Below are 20,432 nucleotides of genomic sequence, written 5' to 3'. Positions count from 1 at the left end.
ATTTTGCAATTTGTAAATAGCATATAAGCAATCCTAAATTAGTAAATACTGGATTTCTAATATGTAAATTGTGATGGTAGTAACTACTTTTCAGGATTATGAGACTGATAAATATTATATGTGAAGTATCTAGTCCCATTCCTGCCTGATACAGTAGGTGCTCAACAAATAGTCACATAATGTAGTTTTTGTGAATATGAGCACCAGAATTTAGACTACTTAGTTTTGAATTCTGAATCTGCCATTTATTTACTTCATGATCTTAGGCAAATTACATACCTATTATGCACTTCAGTTTCCTTTTTTGTAAAATGTATATAAAAAATAGTATCTATACCATAAGGTGTGAACATTTAAAGCATTTTAACAGTGTCTAGCATATAATTGCACTGAGTAAATGATAGCTGTTATTAAAGGGACCTAATGTTAACAACTGCCATATGCCAAGCATTGTTTTGACACCATGTAGTCTTACCTACATATATAGAATGTCTAACCCATTCAGTGACTAGAAGCAAGTTGCTATAAAAGCAGCAGTGAATGATGTATTTCTCTGGACCTCTCTGTTATCTTCTTGGCATTCATTGGGCGTCTAGCAATCCCGTGGGCTGCAGGGGAGGGATATCGGATATGGGAGTTATATTTCTGAAACGCAGTGCCTCTGTAGGTCTGGGTCCTGTCCTGTGCACTGTGTCGTGGGGCAAGTATTCGCATCTCATTTGCGTACCCCTTGCCACACCCTTTCTCCATTTGGCAGCCAGAGCAATCTTTGTAAAACGCAAGTCACATTATGTAATCTTATTCTTAAAATCCTGCCTTGGCCTCCTACTGTCTTTATAGAAAGTCCAGACAACTTAGCATAAAATAGAAGGCCCCTTGAATCCTGTTATTGTTCACTTTTTCAGTGTTATCTCTCACAACTCACTATCTTAAACTTGATTGTACTAGAGTTCCTTGATTATGCTTTGCTGTGTCTTCCACAGGCTTTTGGACATGTTGATTCCTATTTGGAAATACCTCCCCTGGCATTTTTCCTTGGTTAATGATTATTTCAGTTTACAGCTTAGATAGTATGTCTTTCAGGAAACCTTGTTTGATGCCCTAGACCGAGTTGGGTGCCCCTCCTGTGCTTATTCCTGCCACATTTTATTGTAATTACCGTTTATTACCCTGCTATACTGAAAATTCCTTGAAACTAGGAATAGTATTTTGTTCAATTTAGTATCTCGGCCTAGCACAATGTCTGGCATGCGGTAAGTACAAATATATGTGATTTATAAATAATATGTAGGTGGCCTGTTTTTATATATTTTATATGTTTATAGGATGAATTTAATCCAGAATTGCAAATTATAGCTTTATTGAATCCGTCTAGGTTTCAAACTTGAGCATGTATCAGTATCACCTGCAGGGCTTGTTAAATTACAGGCTATCCAGCCCCAACCCCAGACTTTATAATTTGATAGGTCAAGACCGAAGAATTTGAATTTCTAACTGGTTCCCAGGTGATGCTAATGATGTTGGCCCAGGGACCTAAGGCAGTGGTTAAAAATAATTTTCTTTGGCATCTCTATTTACTTCAATTCACCCTCTGATTTTAGATTTCCAAATTTGTCCACAGTAACAATTTTATCCAATAGCATAGGATAACTACAGTACTCACTGCAATGATATTGGAAAGGTTTTTCCTTGGAGAGGTATTATAATGTATATTTGGTCTTAGATACTGTGTTATATTGACTTTAAAATGTAAAATGAAAAATTTGAAATGCAAGAGGGCCATCTTGTGGTGATCGTAGCAGTTCAGAAAATTTTAAAAATTGAAGCTTTTTCTATAAAGAATCAAGCTTGGGGGGAAGGGAAAATCATATTTTCTGATACATATTATGGCAGCTGGGAAAATGTTTGCAGCCTACTAATTATTTTATATATTTTACTTGGTTTTCTCTTTACTTGGCAAATTCTTTTTCCACAGTGTAGTGTCACTATTCTATCGTGTCCTCAGTGGCAGATAATTTGATTACACCTGTGGGTTTTGTTTTTTTTTTGGCCGTGCAACATGGCTTGTGGGATCTTAGTTCCCTGACCAGGGATTGAACCTGGGCCCTCGTCAGTGAAAGCGTGGAGTCCTAACCACTGGAGCGTCAGGGAATTCCCTATACCTGTGTTTGCCTTGATAGTTACATAGTCTCAGGACGCTTAGATGCATCTCTCTGGTCAAGAGATTGTGGGGGAAAAATTGTATTTGATATTTACTCTGTTCATCAGGGTTGAATATTCTTTGTCATTTTCATTTTAGGTGATATAAATTGTTGAATGACCACTGATTATTTTCTGGACCTGACTATATATAATTGCAGAAGAAACAATGGAAAGCCAAGAATTTATTGTAAGTCTTATCAGTTTTCACTATTTCCTTTTTTCTTCCTTCTTTCCATGTTTCACAAATGTCTTGCCAGATTTAGCAAAAAAACCTAAAATAAATTAAAAAAAAAACAAAACAAACCCAAACCTAAAAGAAGGACACTCAGTTAAATTTGAATTTCAGATAAACAGTGAATAATTTTTTAGTATAAGTATGTATGTCCCAAATATTGCCCTATATTGTGTCTGGCAACTCTACACATTGGTTATACAAAGTCCTTTGGAACAAATTCGTTGGAAGTTTGGGACCAGGAAATAATTTCTTTCTCTTGAAGGACTGGCATGCCTCTTCTAGATTAGTGGTTCTTAACCTGTTTGGTCTCAGGACCCTTTTATACTCTTAAAAATTATTGAGGACCCCAAAGAATTTTTGATTATGGGGCTTATATCTATTGCTGTCTTTCATATTAGAAATTATAATGGAAATTTTTAAAATGTTTATTAATTCATTAAAAATAATAAGCCCATTACATTTAACATAGATTACATTTTTAATGAAAAGTTTATGGTCCAAAAACAATAACAACAGAAACATGTTGTAAGGAGTAGCAATGCTATGCATTTTTTGCAAATCCCTTTAATATATGACTTAATAGAAGACCGCTAGATTCTCAGATCTGCTTCTGCATTCATTCGGAAATTGAATCTTGCAATATTGCATATATATAACCTTGGGAGCTTCAGCTAAGTACATGACCAAAGGAATGAGACTGAAATGCAAACAACATCATGAAAATAGTTTTGACTTCACAGACCCCTGAAAAAGTCTTGAGGGGGGACACCTCCAGGAGTCTCTGTACTCCTGGACTTCGAGAACTGTACAATTTTTTCCATCCCACAAATGACTAGGAAGCTCAAAATAGTTTTTGTTGCTCAGTTAACTTTTCAGTTTCTTCCTTAGATTTTATCTCTCCTTTCTCCCCTTCCTTGCCTTTTGCTACCAGGTTTTTTTTTGTTGGTGGTGTTTGTTGTTATTGTTATGATATCTGTGCTTTTATTTTGATAAAAGATGTCTTAAATATTTTTTGTAGGTAGGAAGGGTATAAAAATATATAACATTTAATACTTGTAAATAGAAACCATTTCTTTCCTTTGTACTTTTGGAAATAAGGTACTATATACTCATCAAAAGATGAAGAAGTCAAAAGTGTGGCGAGATGGAATTCTGAAGATCACTCACTTAGGAAACAAAGTAAGTGCAAAGCAGTTGACTATGGAGTCTAAGAGTTGGGTTCTTGCCTTTTGATTGAATATTAAGAAAACTCTGTAGATGATAAAATCTTAGATATATCCATAAGCTGATGTGATATGAAAACAGTTGTCAAATGATTCCCATACCACAGTGATTCATTTGTGCATTATAAAAGTTCAGTTAATACTATTTAATTTCTTCTGATTTTTTTAAAATTAGATTTTCTATGAAACTTTTCAGGAATTTTGGCACACATTTTTCTTTCTTTTTTTTTAAAAAAAATTTTGTTTATTTATTTATTTATGGCTGCGTTGGGTCTTTGTTGCTGCGTGCGGGCTTTCTCTAATTGCGTTGAGCGGGGAGGGGGCTACTCTTCACTGCAATGCACGGGCTTCTTATTGCAGTGGCTTCTCTTGTTGTGGAGCATGGGCTCTAGGTGCACGGGCTTCAGTAGTTGTGGCACGTGGGCTCAGTAGTTGTGGCTCGCGGGCTCTAGAGTGCAGGCTCAGTAGTTGTGGTGCACAGTCTTAGTTGCCCTGCTCCATGTGGGATCTTCCTGGACCAGGGATCGAACCCGTGTCCCCTGCATTGGCAGGCGGATTCTCAACCACTGTGCCACCAGGGAAGTCCCAGCACACTTTTTTCTTTGCAGGTAATAAGAGTTTAACTATACAGAAAAAACTACTATTAAAATATATATCTAACACAGTAATGCTCACAGTGTAATGGTACATACAGAGTTGACATACCATTTTAGAAAAGCTGCCAATTTCTGAAATTATGTATAGAATTCTTCTATTTTTGGATTTTCTTTGAATCTGTTATTTTATGATATGATCCTATCAGTCTTGAGAAAATTATTTACTAGGATAATCTTTGACCCTATTAGATATGGTGATCCTTCCTTGGGTTTCTTTTCCCACACTGATTATCTCCATCTGTAAAATGTTCATGTTCTCCTCTTGTCAGTTCTCGTGACCTTATTTAACACCCTTGTCTCTTCCATTCTTCACAACACCTCTTCTTCATTTGACTTCTGTGACACCATGCTCTCCTGATGTTGCTTACTGCCCACTTCTGAGTATTTTCTGTGGGCTCATTCTCTTCCCATACTTAAAATTTTTACTCAGGACTCAGGCCTACATGTTCTTATATATAAAGATATATAAATTATCTCTGTCTCTCTCTCTTTGTCACTCTGTGGAGAAAAAAGAGATTTATTGTAAGGAATTAGCTTATGTGATCATGGAGGCTGACGAGTCCCACCATCTGTAGTTGGCAAGCTGGAGACCCAGGAGAACTAATAATGTGGTTTTAGTGTTTATGCCAACAGGCTTGAGACCCAGGAAGAGCCAGTATTTCAGTATGAGTCAGAAGGTAGGAAAAAACTGATGTCTCAGCTCAAAGACAGTCAGGCAGGAGGAGTTTTCTCTTACTTGGCCGTTGTGTTCTATATAGGCCCTCCACTGATGGGATGAGGCCCATCCACAGAGCAATCTGCTGTAGTCATTTATTTTATTGAGGTATATTTTTGACATGTAACATTATTTAAGTTTCAGGTGTACAACTTAATGATTTGGTATTTATATACATTGCAGAATGATCATAATAAGTCTAGTTACCATCCATCACCATCCATAGTTAGAAAAATTCTTTTTCTTTTCTTTTCCTTGTGATGAGGGCTTTTAAGATTTACTCTCAGCAACTTTCAAATATACAATACAGTGTTATTAACTATAGTCACCATACTGTACATTATATCTCCATGACTTATTTATTTTGTAAGTGGATATTTGTATCTTTTGACCCCCTTCACCCATTTGGCCCATCACCCTGTTTTGATTTCTTTAAAAAAAACTTATCAAGTGCTTACTATGTACCAGGCATAATGCTTTAAATGTATCAACTTACTTAGTCTTTATAACTCCCCTATTAGTTAGGTACTATTTTTATCTTTATTTTATTGATGATGAAGCTGAGGCTCAGAGAGATGAAGCCCATAGATCTCACAGCTAGAAAGTGGGGGAGTCGTTTATTAATTTAGATTTTTTGGCTCCAGAGCCCATGCCCTAACCATTCTATTGTTTCTTTTAATATTACTAATTTAAAAGAAGAACTTTATTATAGATGAGTTGATAACATATAGGACACATTGACAAGATTGTGGCCTCCTGAATGAAGCCAGCAGTTAAAGATCTCCATATTCTGTCCTTATTCTACATATCTATCACTCTGAAATTATCACTAAGAGAAAATTTTTAATGTAGAAAGACTACTTATCATTTTTATTTTATTTTATTTTATTTATTTATTTTTTTTTTACTTGAACATGTTATTATTATTATTTTTTTAATTAATTTATTTATTTATGGCTGTGTTGGGTCTTCATTTCTGTGCGAGGGCTTTCTCTAGTTGCGGCGAGCAGGGGCCACTCTTCATCGCGGTGCGCGGGCCTCTCACTATCGCGGCCTCTCTTGTTGCGGAGCACAGGCTCCAGACGCGCAGGCTCAGTAGTTGTGACTCACGGGCTTAGTTGCTCCGCGGCATGTGGGATCCTCCCAGACCAGGGCTCGAACCCGTGTCCCCTGCATTAGCAGGCAGATTCTCAACCACTGCGCCACCAGGGAAGCCCCTCATTTTTAAATTAACATTTGATTTATTAAAACAGAAAAGTAGGAATTCCCTGGTGGTATAGTGGTTAGGACTCTGCGCTTTCACTGCCAAGGGCCCAGGTTCAATCCCTGGTTGGGGAACTAAGATCCCTCAAGCTGTGTGGCGTGGCCAAAGAAAATAAAATAAAAAGATGGTAGGGAAGGAAATGAGCACTATTCTTTAAAAACAAAAACAAAAACAAAGCAACAACAAAAAACCAGAAAAGTAAAAGAAAAACTAGTTTTGCCTTAAGCCTTCAATTTCAGCTTACAGATCCTATTCAGTTTATAAACCTAGTTTAGTTTAACTTTTAGTTGAGTCCTAGCTTAATATTTAGTCAACTTAAGTCAAACAGGCTAGATACTTTTAAACTAATTAATCCATTCACTGTCCAATGCTGTTCTGTAAAACTCTGGGGGGTTTTTTTGGGTGTTCTTCCTATTCAGTTAGGGCCAAGTCTTTAAAATCTTATAGAGTTTGTGTTATGTTAAAAAGACATATGATTGGATTCTGCCTATCTTTCATGTCTTCTTTTGGTACAAAATCATAAGTATTAAGGTTATGGTAGTGGTATTATCCAACTTTATCTTCAACTGTAGCTTATATTTATTGAGTGTCCATTATATACCTCACACTGGTAGGTTACAGGAAAGCAAGATAAATACAAGTTAGTCCCAGAGAGTTTTTCTATGATCCAGGAAAAATAATAATCTCATATCCTAACCCTTGTTCCTAAATCCAAGCTATTGCTTACAGTATTTTTCTTGCTAGTAATGCCTTTTCTCTATGTATTCAGTTTCTTACTGTCAGGGTTATTCATCTTCCATTAACTGAGTCATCATTCAGTAAACATATATTGCTGCTGGGCAGTGGGAAAATTCAAATAAGACGTATGGAAGCAGTGTAGAAGGGCAGTTAATGTCAAATAGACATTAGCCTGAATCCTGCTCTTCACTTACTAGATGTGTAATCTTGGCAAGTTATTTAGTCCCTCAAGGCGTATAGTCTCTTCTTTGTAAAATGGGGAAAATGATACTTCATAAAGTTTTCTTGAGGATTAAATAAGAAAACAAATAAACCTCTTAACGAAGTACCTGGCACATTTTAAGTATGCAATAAATAGTAACTGTTATAGTTTTTGTCTTCAAGGGAATTTTATCTAAGCGCCTAAGGATTAGAGTATATACAGAGATATGCTTAAGGGTCTATGAGATTACAAATGAGAGACATCAAAATTTGACTCTGGTTCAGAGAAGTCTTTCCAGATGAAGAGTATTTTTTGGAGTATTTGTTTTGTTTCGTAAACAAAATTGATAGGTCGGAAGGAGGGGAGCTGAAGATGGTGTCATTGCTGTAACGGTGTGGAGGTGTGGAACAGTGTGAAATATTTCTGGGGAACTATAAACAATTGACTCTGGCTGGAATGAAGGTCCCATGTGGGGAAACTGTAGAATACACAGCTAAAGAGGTAGGCAGGAGCCATATCATGAAGGACTTTGTGTGCTCAGCTTGAGGAGCCAGTGAAGAATTAGGAGCAGAAGAATGACATAATCATGTCTCTATTTTAGAAAGATCACTCTGGCAGCAATGTCTAACATACCTTTTACGTTATGTAGGATGAAAGATTGAATTTAGGAAGACAGTTATAATAAAGAGGCTATAGAATAATGTAGATGAAAAGTGATGGGGGTCTGACCAAGGAGGCCTTAGCACTGACAATGGAGAGAAAGGATGATTAGAGAGAAATTGTGAAAATATTATAGAATCTTAAGGTCTTGGATATGGAAGGTGAAGAGAATCCAGAATGACTTTCAGGTTTCTGTATTATGATTATGGTATTGAGTGAGATAGGATATCTGAAAAAGAAAAGCAAGTTTAGGGGGAACAATGAAGATTATCAGTTTCATTTTGAACATACCGAATTTGCAGTGTCATCAAAACACTCAAGTAATTGGTGATAGGGACCTGGAACTCAGGAAACAGTTTTGGGCTACTGATGTAGATTGGGAGTACTTGGCATTTAGATGATATTTGAAGCTCCTGGAGTGGATTCGTTGATTCATTTATTTAACAAATACTTTTTGAGCACGTGTTATGAGTTACACACTGTTCTAGCGGAGGCAGCAGGTAACAAAACAGTTAAATCCCTGGCTTTGTGGAAATAACATGGAGGAGACAGACCAATAAACTAAATGAAGATGTATATCTAGTGAGTTAGGCAAACGACAATTAGAGTGAGCAAGGGTAAGAATGAAGATAAAGGGGACTATGTAGGCCTTATTGGCTAATGTAGGGACTGTTGTCTTATTCTTTGGGAGCTGTGGAGACATTTGAGCAGAAGTGTGACATGATTTTTGTGAATAATATGCTCAAGGATGGAGAATAGAATGTAAAGAGTAGAGAAGAAAAGGTAGGAGACCTTAGAAATACCAAAATTTTAAACTGCTTTATTGAGATATAATTCACACATTTTTCATTACACCCATTTGAAGTATACAACTCGATATATTCACAGTTTTGCAACTATTACCACAGTCTAATTTTAGAATATTTTTTTCACCCCAGAAAGAAATACCATAAAGGCACTACTCAGTACCCAACCCCCAGTCCTAATCTACTTACTGTCTCGACACATTTGCATATCCTGGACTATTCACATGAATGGAATGATACACTAAGTAGTCTTTTGCGAATGACTTCTTTCATTTAGCATGTTTTCAAGGTTCATCCATGTTGAAGCATGTACCAATACTTTATTCCTTTTTATTGCTGAATAATATTCTACTTTATGGATATATCCCACTTTGTTTATCCATTCATCAATTGATGAACTTTTGAGTTGCTTCTACTTTTTGGTATTATGAACAATGCTGCTCTGAACATTCGTATGCAAGTTTTTCTGAAGACATGTTTTCATTTCTCTGTACGTATATCGTACTTAGGACTGGAATTGCTGGATCATGTGGTAACTCTGTGTTCAATCTTTTAAGGAACTGCTAACTATTATCCAAAGTGATGGAAACAGCAATGTTTAAGGGGCTAGTAGAGAAGCTGCTATGAAAAATGGCTAGAGAGCTAGAGAGACACGAGGAGAAAGCCAGAAAATGATAATCACCTTAGTTTCCTTTTTCTCCCATATCCTGCACGTTTGATAAGTTTTACTCTTTATGCCTCTTATACAGTTGTCTTATCCCAGTGCTAATGACTTATTTCAAGCTCTAATTATCTCCTTGATCCTTCATATCACACCATTACAATAATCTCTTTACTGATCGTGTTTCCTGTTTTGCCTCCTGTAACTCATTCCAATTCTGTCTTCTCCCTGATTCCATTCCAAGATTCTCCTGGTAGGGAATAAGTTCTTGAATTTATGTGTATGCCTTTGCTGTCTTGCACACACTGAATGGATGCTTAGTAAACATTTGAGAAAGATGCACTTTCTAATCCAAGTTTACAAAGTGGGTAATCCTTTCATTACATGATTTACTTATATAACAATTTTTGATTTGCTTTGAAGATGTTTAAGAAAAGTGGAATTGTGTTGTGTCCCTGTTTAACATTTTTAACACTTTTTTTGTTTTAATATAGGCAATTCTATACGATGACAAAGGAGAATGTTTGGAGAGTTTATTTCTTAAGTGCCTTGAGGTATTTTAATTTATCTTATTTTTAAGTTATTGTTAAATCTTAGTTCCTTTGTGAATATTGTTAAATAGTATAGTAATGGTACTAATACTAATAATTATAGCTAGTATCTATTGAACATTTATTATTAGCCAGACTGCTAAAAGCTTTTAGATATTGTTTCATTTAATCTTTATACAACCCTGTGATTTTTATAGATTAGGAGTATAGTACTGAAAGTTTAAATAACTTGCCCATGCTTATAGAGTTAAAGTGGTAAGGCTGGGATTTGAACCCAGAAATTGACTCTAAATCTATTATGTGGTTTTGATAAGCAGAGACCTACAGTGGGATATATTTTGTGAAATTATTCCTATTTAAAATATTTTCTCAAATATTTATTCCATGTTTTCCTCTGTTGGAAAATGGAAGGGAGTATTTTAGTGTAAAGAATAAGGATATTAGAATTTGTTTGTTCTTGGTTTATTTCCCACTTTCACATACTTCCTAGCTAACCTAACCTCTCTGTGTTCAGCTTCTCTACTGTCAAATGTAGACTGGAGACAGACTACTCGGTTGGTGGGAAAGTTAGAAATAGCTTAGGCAAAGTGCCTAGCAGTTTAGTACAGTGATTATCAAAGTGCATATTCTTATTATCACTGTGTTGATTTTGGCCATGGTACTTAATCTGTTTTTAAATTTTATGACAGTAGTGGTTGTGGAATTTTTATACTTACCAAAAGAGGGTCTTGGAGAAGCACTGTTTTAGTAGATACTTAGTGATGGTAATGACTGTTGTTATTATTTCATTTAAAATTATTTCATGAGTAAAGATTGAGCACATTATCTGTGATAATACACAGATTTTGTATATTATCAACTAGGTTGATAATCTTATTTTTATGCTGCAGCCAGAAGTGGTGGCAAGTGCTGTATTTGTTTATTAAAGTGATTAAAAATGCTTTCTTGGGAATATGATTAAGTAACTAACAACTTATAATAATTTGTGATAATTATGAGTATGTATCTAATTCACATTAATTTATAAAGATATATATAACTGATTAGTTAATAGCTCTAATTTTTTTTTAATTAATTTTTTTTAGCTGCATTGGGCCTTTGTTGCTGCGCACAGGCTTTCTCTAGTTGTGGCTAGCGGGGGCTACTCTTCCTTGGGGTGCGTGGGCTTCTCATTGCAGTGGCTTCTCTTGTTGCGAAGCATGGGCTCCAGGTGCGCGGGCTCAGTAGTTGTGGCTCACGGGCTCTAGAGTGCAGGCTCAGTAGTTGTGGTGCACGGGCTTACTTGCTCTGCGGCATATGGGATCTTCCCAGACCAGGGCTCAAACCCGTGTCCCCTGCGTTGGCAGGCAGATTCTTAACCACTGCACCACTAGGGAAGTCCCTAATAGCTCTAATTTAAAAATTACATTTAGTTTTATGAATTCTAGGTGAATTGAGAGGAGGGATCTTTTCCTTGCTTGTCTTTGTATCCCCAGCATGTAACAAAAGTTCTCATATAGGTCCCTAATATGTATTTTTTTTAAATATAAATTTATTTATTTATTTATTTATTTATTTATTTTTGGTTGTGTTGGGTCTTCGTTGCTGTGTGCAGATTTTCTCTAGTTGCGGCGAACGGGGGCTACTCTTTGTTGCTGTGCACGAGCTTCTCGTTGAGGTGGCTTCTCTTGTTGTGGAGCGTGGGCTCTAGGCACGAGGGCTTCAGTAGTTGGGGCTCGCGGGCTCTGGAGTGCCGGCTCAGTAGTTGTGGCGCACAGGCTTAGTTGCTCCACGGCATGTGGGATCTTCCCAGACCAGGGCTCGAACCCGTGTCCCCTGCATTGCCAGGCGGATTCTTAACCACTACATCACCAGGGAAGTCCCCCTAATATATACGGTTGAATAAACAAATTAGTGAATTTTTTTTGTTGTATTACTTTTTTTTTGTGCTTGTTGATAGTTAACTAGTGCATAGTAATCAATAATTTAGTTATCGATTCATTCATTCAACAACTATTTATTGAATATCCATTGTGTCTTTGCTTGTGCTAGTAGCTTATTGGAACACATAGGTAATCAAATAATTAGATGTATATGATCTTGATGTTAATTCTTTAATATTTAGGTGAAACCTGGAGATGATTTAGAAAGTGATCGATACTTAATCACAGTTGAGGAGGTTAAAGTTACTGGAAGCACAGCTGTCAAACAGGATGTTGTTAAAGAAGCACCAGCATTGAATTCAAAGAGGTTTATATCTTCTGGCCGGTCCCTTGGGTGTCAGCCTGCTGGTTTAAAAAGGAAGTTTGCTGTAAGTTTCTCTGTTGAAAATAATGAATCAATACGTATTTATAAAATTGTTTTAAGAAGTAGTGAATTGTGAAGCTATTGTACTGTATGATTAAAACAGTGCTTCATAGTATATGCTTAGGTAGAAAGGAAGTAAACCTTAATCTTAATACAAATGAGTGTTTGCATTTTAGCTTAGCAAACTTTATATCTTAATTATTACTTTACCTTGTAAAACATCCACATTCCTTTTTCTTTTTTTTTTTTAGTCAGTTCATTTTACATTTTCTTCGTAGGTTATAGAACAGCTAATAATTGTTTAATATTTTTAGGGTTTTCAAGGACCGCGTCAAGTGCCAAAGAAAATGGTTATTACAGAAAATAATGAATCAGCTGCTTCATTTGAAGCTAAGAAGCCTGGTCCTATTTTTCTTTCTCCATTCTACAGCACACCTCCTTTGTTTTCTACAGTTGGCAAGAAAGATATAAATAATATACCAACAGACCCTGAGAACATTGTCACTTACAAGAACAGAGAGAGAAATGGCATACCTTTTTCTTCACTTGTCTCTACTTCGTCCTTCAAGGTTAACCCAGAAATGCTGTGTGAAGAAAATTATTTTTGCTCTCCTGTCAGTTTTGTAAATAAGCATTCAGATTCTTTACTGACCAATGAGCCCATGAAAAGAGATAGTTTGGTATCTCACTGTTTAGGAGTTTCACAAAATATTAGAAGCAAAGCCCAAATATTAGCTCTTCTGAAATCCAAATCAACTAGTACATCTAAGGAACTGAATTCTGAGATTACAGGACATTTCCCTCAGATGCAACCACAAGGAAGTTCAAAAATTCCTACTAAACGAAAGTGCTTAATTGAACAGGAAGAGTATGCTGAGGTGAAGAGCACAGAAAGTTTACACTACCAGCATCAATCAGAAAATACCATGAGAAATAAAAGCCGGTGGGCCATGTATTTATCCTCACAGAGTTCGCCTATACATTCCTCTGTGGTAGATGGAAATGATATAGAAAAAAAACCCAAGGCCCGAGTTGGTAATTTAAACTTGAAAGACCTTTTGGTGCAAAAAAGGATACAGTTCTTTGAAACAGGTGCTGAAAATGGAAAAAACTATAACGAAGACAAGTCAGTAGATGATAATGATCAAACCTGGGATCAAGAAGGGAAATTAGGAATTCCTTCATTCTGTGAAAGCAGCAGCTTACCAGTTACCTGTAGTAACGCAGAAAATGATGGCTTGTTATCAGAATCTGACATTCAAGAAAATAATAAAAGACCTCTTAATCAAAATGACCAGATGGGCATAAAAGGATCAATTCTCATTAGAAAAAAAGCTCAGGAGATAGATATACATGGAACACCAGAAAAGGAGTATAAACATCTACAAATTGAATCTTCACTAAGTAACAATTCTGGGATCTCTGATGATAATACTGACATATTTTCTAAAAGCAGTACTAATAATGAACTTCTTAATAATATTCATGAACCTATGAGTAATGTAACACAGCCACTTGTGGAGGTCACATTTAATCTAAAGAATTTTGAAACCAGTGACACTGAGGAGGAATCACAGGAAAGCAACAGAATTTCCCAGGATTCAGAGGGTTGGGTGAAAGAAACTTTGGTCAATGACAGCAATTCAAGATGTGAGAATATAAGCTGTAAAGAAGTTGGCAGTGAACACTTGCCCCTCTTAACGTCTACTGGGGGCAAACTATCAGAGACATTTCCCATGAAAGAGATTCTGCCATCACAGTTTTGTGATAAAACTTGTGTAGGTTTTGACAGAGGACCTTGGAAAGCTGGAAACACTGGAAAAGAAATAGAGGAGGAGTGGAATGACACATTAAGCAATTTTGACTCATCTTTAGAGTGGACTGATGATGTATATGCAGAAAATAATGGAGGCAGTAATAAATCTATTAGTGCTTCATTCCCAAATAAATCTGAAAGTATAAACACAAATTTACATGTTCCTCATTTTTTAAACATAGCCACTCATCAGAATACTGAAAAAAACCCATTTACAGAACAGGCTCCACCTCGACCTTTTATTATGGGAAGTGACTTGGACAAAAATACCAAACAGGTTTTACCATTAACCTCTAGCAGTGACAACAGTATCCAGCTATTACATGCCAGTCAGATTCACTCTGAAGAATGTATTGCACTTGATAAATCACATACCCAAGTTTCCAATTCTTTGCTTTACCCTTTGGGAAAAAAACATCCTATTTCCAAAGACACAGAATCACATATTCCTGAATCTGAAGACTTGGGAAGGACTAGAAGTTTACCCCAGGACCATATTGATGTAGAAACTGCTGGAGAAAGCAGACAATACTGGAATAATCCTAGACATTCTTCAGAACTTTCCAGATTAGTAAATAGCATTTCCCTATTAAAATCATTGTCTGAACACACTACGGCTTTGGAAGGCTTGGAAGTATTGAAAAAGAGGAATACCGCTTTTAAACAACAAGGAACTCGTCAGACAGATGAGCCAGATAGCAATCCTGAAGGTTAGAATGTCATGTCTGTTTTGGATTGTTCTCTTTATAGTTCAGAGGATGAGAAGATATTTGCTCTGGAGGCTACATTAAGAATTGCATGGTATTTAAATAGGTAATACATGTACTTGGTAAAATCAACTCTAATAGAAGATAATATAGTGAAAAGTAAGTCTCCTTCCTACCACAGCCCTTCAGTCCACTCCTCAGAATTAGCAATCTTCTTCCAGAGTATCCTTTCAAAAATATGTTATGCGTATATAAGCATATATAGGCACATATAAGCAAATATGTGTGTGTGTTATAATCCATTCCTGTCGTTATACATTTTTGGTCATGTGCTAGGAGATACTTTTTTTTTTTTTTTTAGGAGATACTTTTTTAAGAAAAAAGTCATGAGCTTATATTGATATCTCTAACTCCAGTTCTAAACCACAGGGTTCTTCCTTTCTTCCCTTCATTCCATAATTGTGTTTCTTTATTCTCAGAGTGGAAAGGGTCCTCGTGCCCAGCAGCATCAGTATATTTACTTCCTCAATTCTATGGTGCACACCAAATGGTTTCCAAATTGTTAAACCAATATCACTACTGGCAAAAAAATTTGTAAATTTGTAAAGCTTACAAATTCCTTGGAGTTTTTCTTTGTTTGCATTTTTTTTTTTAAACTGGTTGTGTTTTGTTTTCTTTGTTTGTGTTTAGAGTATATCCTGAGAGTATAGAGTTGGAGTATTATGTTCCAAAGTTATTGGGTGCTTTTTTTTCTTTACCGTGATTATGTTATCATTTGATATAAATATAGTTAAGTTCATCGTCTATATTTCGTATGAGGATATAGTTGATTTATTCTTTAAAAAAATTTTTTTTCTGACTATGTAAAATATTAACTGGGTACAAAAATCAAAACTGTATAAAAACATATACTCAGATTCCTTCCTTATGCCTTCCATCCTATTCCTACCTGCTGTAGGTAACCAATATATCATACTTGTGGTCTGGTTTTTATTTTTTATTTTTTGCAAAAATAAACACCTCCCTGTATAAATTCTTGTTTCCCCTTATTCAACATAAGATACCGTGCTCTGTATTTTTTAGCACCTTGCTTCTTTTCACTTAATAATATATCCTGGAAATCACTACATATCACTTCATAGGACTCATCCTCATTTTATTTGTTTATAGGTGTATAATATTTTACTGTGTGGATGAACCATCATTTTTGCAACCAGTCTCCAGTATTTTGCTATTGCAAATAATGTGACAATAAGTAACTTCATATATCTGTATCTATATAACTATATGGACTTTTTGCATGTTACTGCAGGTGTGTCTTCAGGGCAAATTCCTAGCAGTAAGGTTGTTGGGTAAAGGTGTGTCTTTGTTAGATACTTCAAAATTCTCTCGAAGGAATCATACCATTTCTCATTCCCACCAATAATGTATGAGAGTGCCTGTTTCTCCATAGCATTGCCAGTAGAGTATTTTGCCAAGCTTTTGAATTTTTACCAATCTAATAGATGAGAAATGAGAGTGTATTTTAAATTTGTATTTCTATCACTACAAGTGAAATTGAGCTTTTCGTATGTTTAAGCATCATTTGTATGTCTTTTTTCATGAATTGTCTGCTCTACTCTTTTGTCCAGTCTTTTAATGGTTGTTGGTCTTTTATTCTCTTTTACTTGGAAGAGCTCTTTATATATTAGAAATAGCAGCCCTTTATCTATGTTGCAGATATTTTCTTTCAGTATGTCATTGATTGGTCTTTTGACTTGGCTTGTGGTACGTTGCCAATAGCATTTTTTTTTAAGAAAAATAATATTATAGGACATATTATGTACACATGAATGTGAATGAACAGTGTACTCAAAAGTTAAAATTGAACTCTTCTTTGAATATCTCAAGGAATCCCTGAGAAAAATAGGAGTAAATTATTGTACCTAGTAAAATGTTTCTTTCAAATGTAGTTAAATATGATGACTATTGTTACAGTTATTTCCTTTTTTTAAAAAATAAATTTATTTATTTATTTTTGGCTGCATTGGGTCTTCGTTGCTGCTTGTGGGCTTTCTCTAGCTGTGGCAAGCGGGGGCCTACTCTTCGTTGTGGTGCATGGGCTTCTCATTGTGGTGGTTTCTTCTGTTGCAGAGCATGGGTTCTAGGCACGCAGGCTTCAGTAGTTGTGGCATGCGGGCTCGGTAGTTGTGAATCATGGGCTCTAGAGCGCAGGCTCAGTAGTTGTGACGCATGGGCTTAGTTGCTCTGTGGCATGTGGGATCTTCCCGGCCTGGGGCTGGAACCTGTGTCCCCTGCATTGGCAGGCGGATTCTTAACCACTGTGCCACCAGGGAAGTCCGTACGGTTTATTTTCTAAAAAATTAAAAATAAGAAACCTATTGAAAAATAAATATGGGTAGATGTAGTTATGCAATGTCATATAAGGATATAAATTCCTAACAGGAAGGTTTAGAAATTATAGAATTTAGTTTTGGGAAATTTATTCTTTTTTCTTATCAAGTTGGAAAAGAGGATTACAGTGGATTCTCATTATTTGTGCTGGTTATGTTCTATAAAGTTGCCAAACAGTGGATTAGTGAAAAATAGGCCATTGCTTTTTGGAGAAATGCAGGGTTAGTTTCCTTCAAACCTCTGGTCAGAACATTTTCATCAACTGATTGGTACAAAACCTTGTTTTATGTGTGTTTTCATTTAAAGATGCCTTATTTAGTATATATTGGTGATTGATTAACACTGAACTTATGACCAATAGCACTGTAACTAACTCATGCCTGAATGAAACTTACCACATGTTTTCTACATAAGGGACATCAGCCTTCTTGCACTTAGGAACACTAGGCAGCACTACGCTTAGGGAATATTTTAAATAGCAAAGTCACCAATAAAAAGCCCCCAAATATGAAAAATGTACTAAATAGATCACAAAAAGGACACTTGTTTGTAGCATGAGGGCTGGAATTAGAAGGCAGAATGTCACCTTGTTCTACCTCAGCTAGGAATGTGCATGTCCAGCAACTCATTTTTTGTAGCTCTGCATGTCTGCAGATGACCTCAGAAACACAGTATTGATTTGGGGGTTACAAATAAATTTTAGCAAGTAGGCGGAATCTGTGAATAATGAGGATTGACTGTATTTTCTGACATAAATATATTTCTCTAAGAATGATTAAGTTGGTTTTCTTGAGACAATTTGAGAATTGGAATTTTTTTTATTGGAATATAGCAAATGACTTCATGGATTTTAATACAGAATTAGAGAAGAATCTGTTTTACCACCATTTTAGAATGTGTGAAAGTGTTAAAAAACATTTTCTCCATTATCTTCAAGTTTTTGTGAGATGACTGGATATATTTTAGAAATGTTAATTTAGAATTTTATTCTTGAGTGAAGGCAGTAAAGGGAAAAATAATTTTCATCCAGTGCCTTTTTAAAATTCCTTTTATAAATAACCTCAAGTTCCAAAATCCACTTATTTTTGTTTCATTTAGTATAGTCTGAATGTTTACAGGAAAATAATGAAACCAAAAGTAACAATTGGCACAAAGTGAAGTTTGCACTGGATATGGCTATTTTTTTTAACGGTAGTTATCACTGAAATTATAGTCTTATTGGTGACTTTGCAAGAAACTGAGATTATTGAATTTCTTTTAAGGGAAAAATCCCATTTTAAATAGATAGCTGATAAGGTGGTTTGGCCTAGCCACCCTGTCCTCCTTTTTTTGTTCCTTTATGCACTTTCCTTTCTTTCTTTTTTTTTCCTGTTTTCCTTTAACATCTTTATTGGAGTATAATTGCTTACAATGTTGTGTTAGCTTCTGCTATATAACAGAGTGAATCAGGTATATGCATACATATATCCCCATATCCCTTGCCTCTTGCGTCTCCCTCCCACCCTCCCTATCCCACCCCTCTAGGTGGTCACACAGCACCGAGCTGATCTCCCTGTGCTATGTGGCTGCTTCCCACTAGCTATCTATTTTACATTTGGTAGTGTATATATGTCATTGTTACTCTCTCACTTCGTCCCAGCTTACCCTTCCCGCTCCCCGTGTCCTCAAGTCCATTCTCTACATCTGCATCTTTATTCTTGTCCTGCCCCTAGGTTCATCAGAACCATTTTTTTTTCTAGATTCCATATATATGCGTTCACATACCATATTTGTTTTTCTCTTTCTGACTTACTTCACTCTGTATGACAGACTCTAACTCCATCCACCTCATTACAAATACCTCCATTTCATTTCTTTTTATGGCTGAGTAATATTCCATTGTATATATGTGCCACATCTTCTTTATCCATTCATCCGATGATGGACACTTAGGTTGCTTCCATGTCCTGGCTATTGTAAATAGAGCTGCAATGAACATTTTGGTACATGACTCTTTTTGAATTATGGTTTTCTCAGGGTATATGCCCAGTAGTGGGACTGCTGGGTCATATGGTAGTTCTATTTGTAGTTTTTTAAGGAACCTCCATACTGTTCTCCATAGTGGCTGTATCAATTTACATTCCCACCAACAGTGCAAAAGTGTTCCCTTTTCTCCACACCCTCTCCAGCATTTATTGTTTCTAGATTTTTTGATGATGGCCATTCTGACTGGTGTGAGATGATACCTCATTGTAGTTTTGATTTGCATTTCTCTAATGATTAATGATGTTGAGCATTCTTTCATGTGTCTGTTGGCCATCTGTATATCTTCTTTGGAGAGATGTCTATTTAGGTCTTCTGCCCATTTTTGGATTGGGTTGTTTGTTTTTTTGTTATTGAGCTGCATGAGCTGCTTGTAAATCTTGGAGATTAATCCTTTGTCAGTTGCTTCATTTGCAAATATTTTCTCCCATTCTGAGGGTTGTCTTTTGGTCTTCTTTATGGTTTCCTTTGCTGTGCAAAAGCTTTTAAGTTTCATTAGGTCCCATTTGTTTATTTTTGTTTTTATTTCCATTTCTCTAGGGGCTGGGTCAAAAAGGATCTTGCTGTGATGTATGTCATAGAGTGTTCTGCCTATGTTTTCCTCTAAGAGTTTGATAGTGTCTGGCCTTACACTTAGGTCTTTAATACATTTTGAGTTTATTTTTGTGTATGGTGTCAGGGAGTGTTCTAATTTCATGCTTTTACATGTACCTGTCCAATTTTCCCAGCACCACTTATTGAAGAGGCTGTCTTTTCTCCACTGTATATGCTTGCCTCCTTTATCGAAGATAAGGTGACCATATGTGCATGGGTTTATCTCTGGGCTTTCTATCCTGTTCCATTGATCTATATTTCTGTTTTTGTGCTGGTACCAAACTGTCTTGATTACTGTAGCTTTGTAATATAGTCTGAAGTCAGGGAGCCTGATTCCTCCAGCTCCATTTTTTGTTCTCAAGATTGTTTTGGCTATTCGGAGTCTTTTGTGCCTCCATACAAATTGTGAAATTTTTTGTTCTAGTTCTGTGAAAAATGCCATTGGTAGTTTGATAGGGATTGCATTGAATCTGTAGATTGCTTTGGGTAGTAGAGTCATTTTCACAATGTTGATTCTTCCAATCCAAGAACATGGTATATCTCTCCATCTATTTGTATCATCTTTAATTTCTTTCATCAGTGTCCTATAATTTTCTGCGTACAGGTCTTTTATCTCCTTAGGTAGGTTTATTCCTAGATATTTCATTCTTTTTGTTGCAATGGTAAATGGGAGTGTTTTCTTAATTTCACTTTCAGATTT

General features: G+C 36.0%; 1 protein-coding gene across 9 annotated transcripts in view; it reads left to right on the top strand.

Moving 5' to 3' along the window:
- The window catches only part of ZGRF1 (zinc finger GRF-type containing 1), a 79,338-nt gene that overhangs the window by 1,060 nt on the left and 57,846 nt on the right, over positions 1-20,432 (top strand). For 7 of the 9 annotated variants that reach the window (XM_082389603.1, XM_082389602.1, XM_082389606.1 and 4 more), the window contains exons 2-6: positions 2,300-2,389; positions 3,536-3,616; positions 9,857-9,916; positions 12,018-12,203; positions 12,514-14,725. In XM_082389603.1, the coding sequence (XP_082245729.1) occupies positions 2,369-2,389; positions 3,536-3,616; positions 9,857-9,916; positions 12,018-12,203; positions 12,514-14,725 (2,560 nt within the window). In that variant the 5' untranslated portion in view covers positions 2,300-2,368. Of the gene's footprint in view, positions 1-1,083; positions 1,152-1,186; positions 1,254-2,299; positions 2,390-3,535; positions 3,617-9,856; positions 9,917-12,017; positions 12,204-12,513; positions 14,726-20,432 lie in introns of those variants that run through there. The other 2 variants (XM_082389601.1, XM_082389604.1) reach the window with 2 other exon arrangements.

Source organism: Balaenoptera borealis (assembly GCF_965194805.1).
Source record: "Balaenoptera borealis genome assembly, chromosome: 4".
Classification (NCBI taxonomy): Eukaryota; Metazoa; Chordata; class Mammalia; order Artiodactyla; family Balaenopteridae; genus Balaenoptera; species Balaenoptera borealis.
The sequence above is the reverse complement of the archived record's forward strand: the minus strand, read 5'-3'. Positions and strand labels throughout refer to the sequence as shown.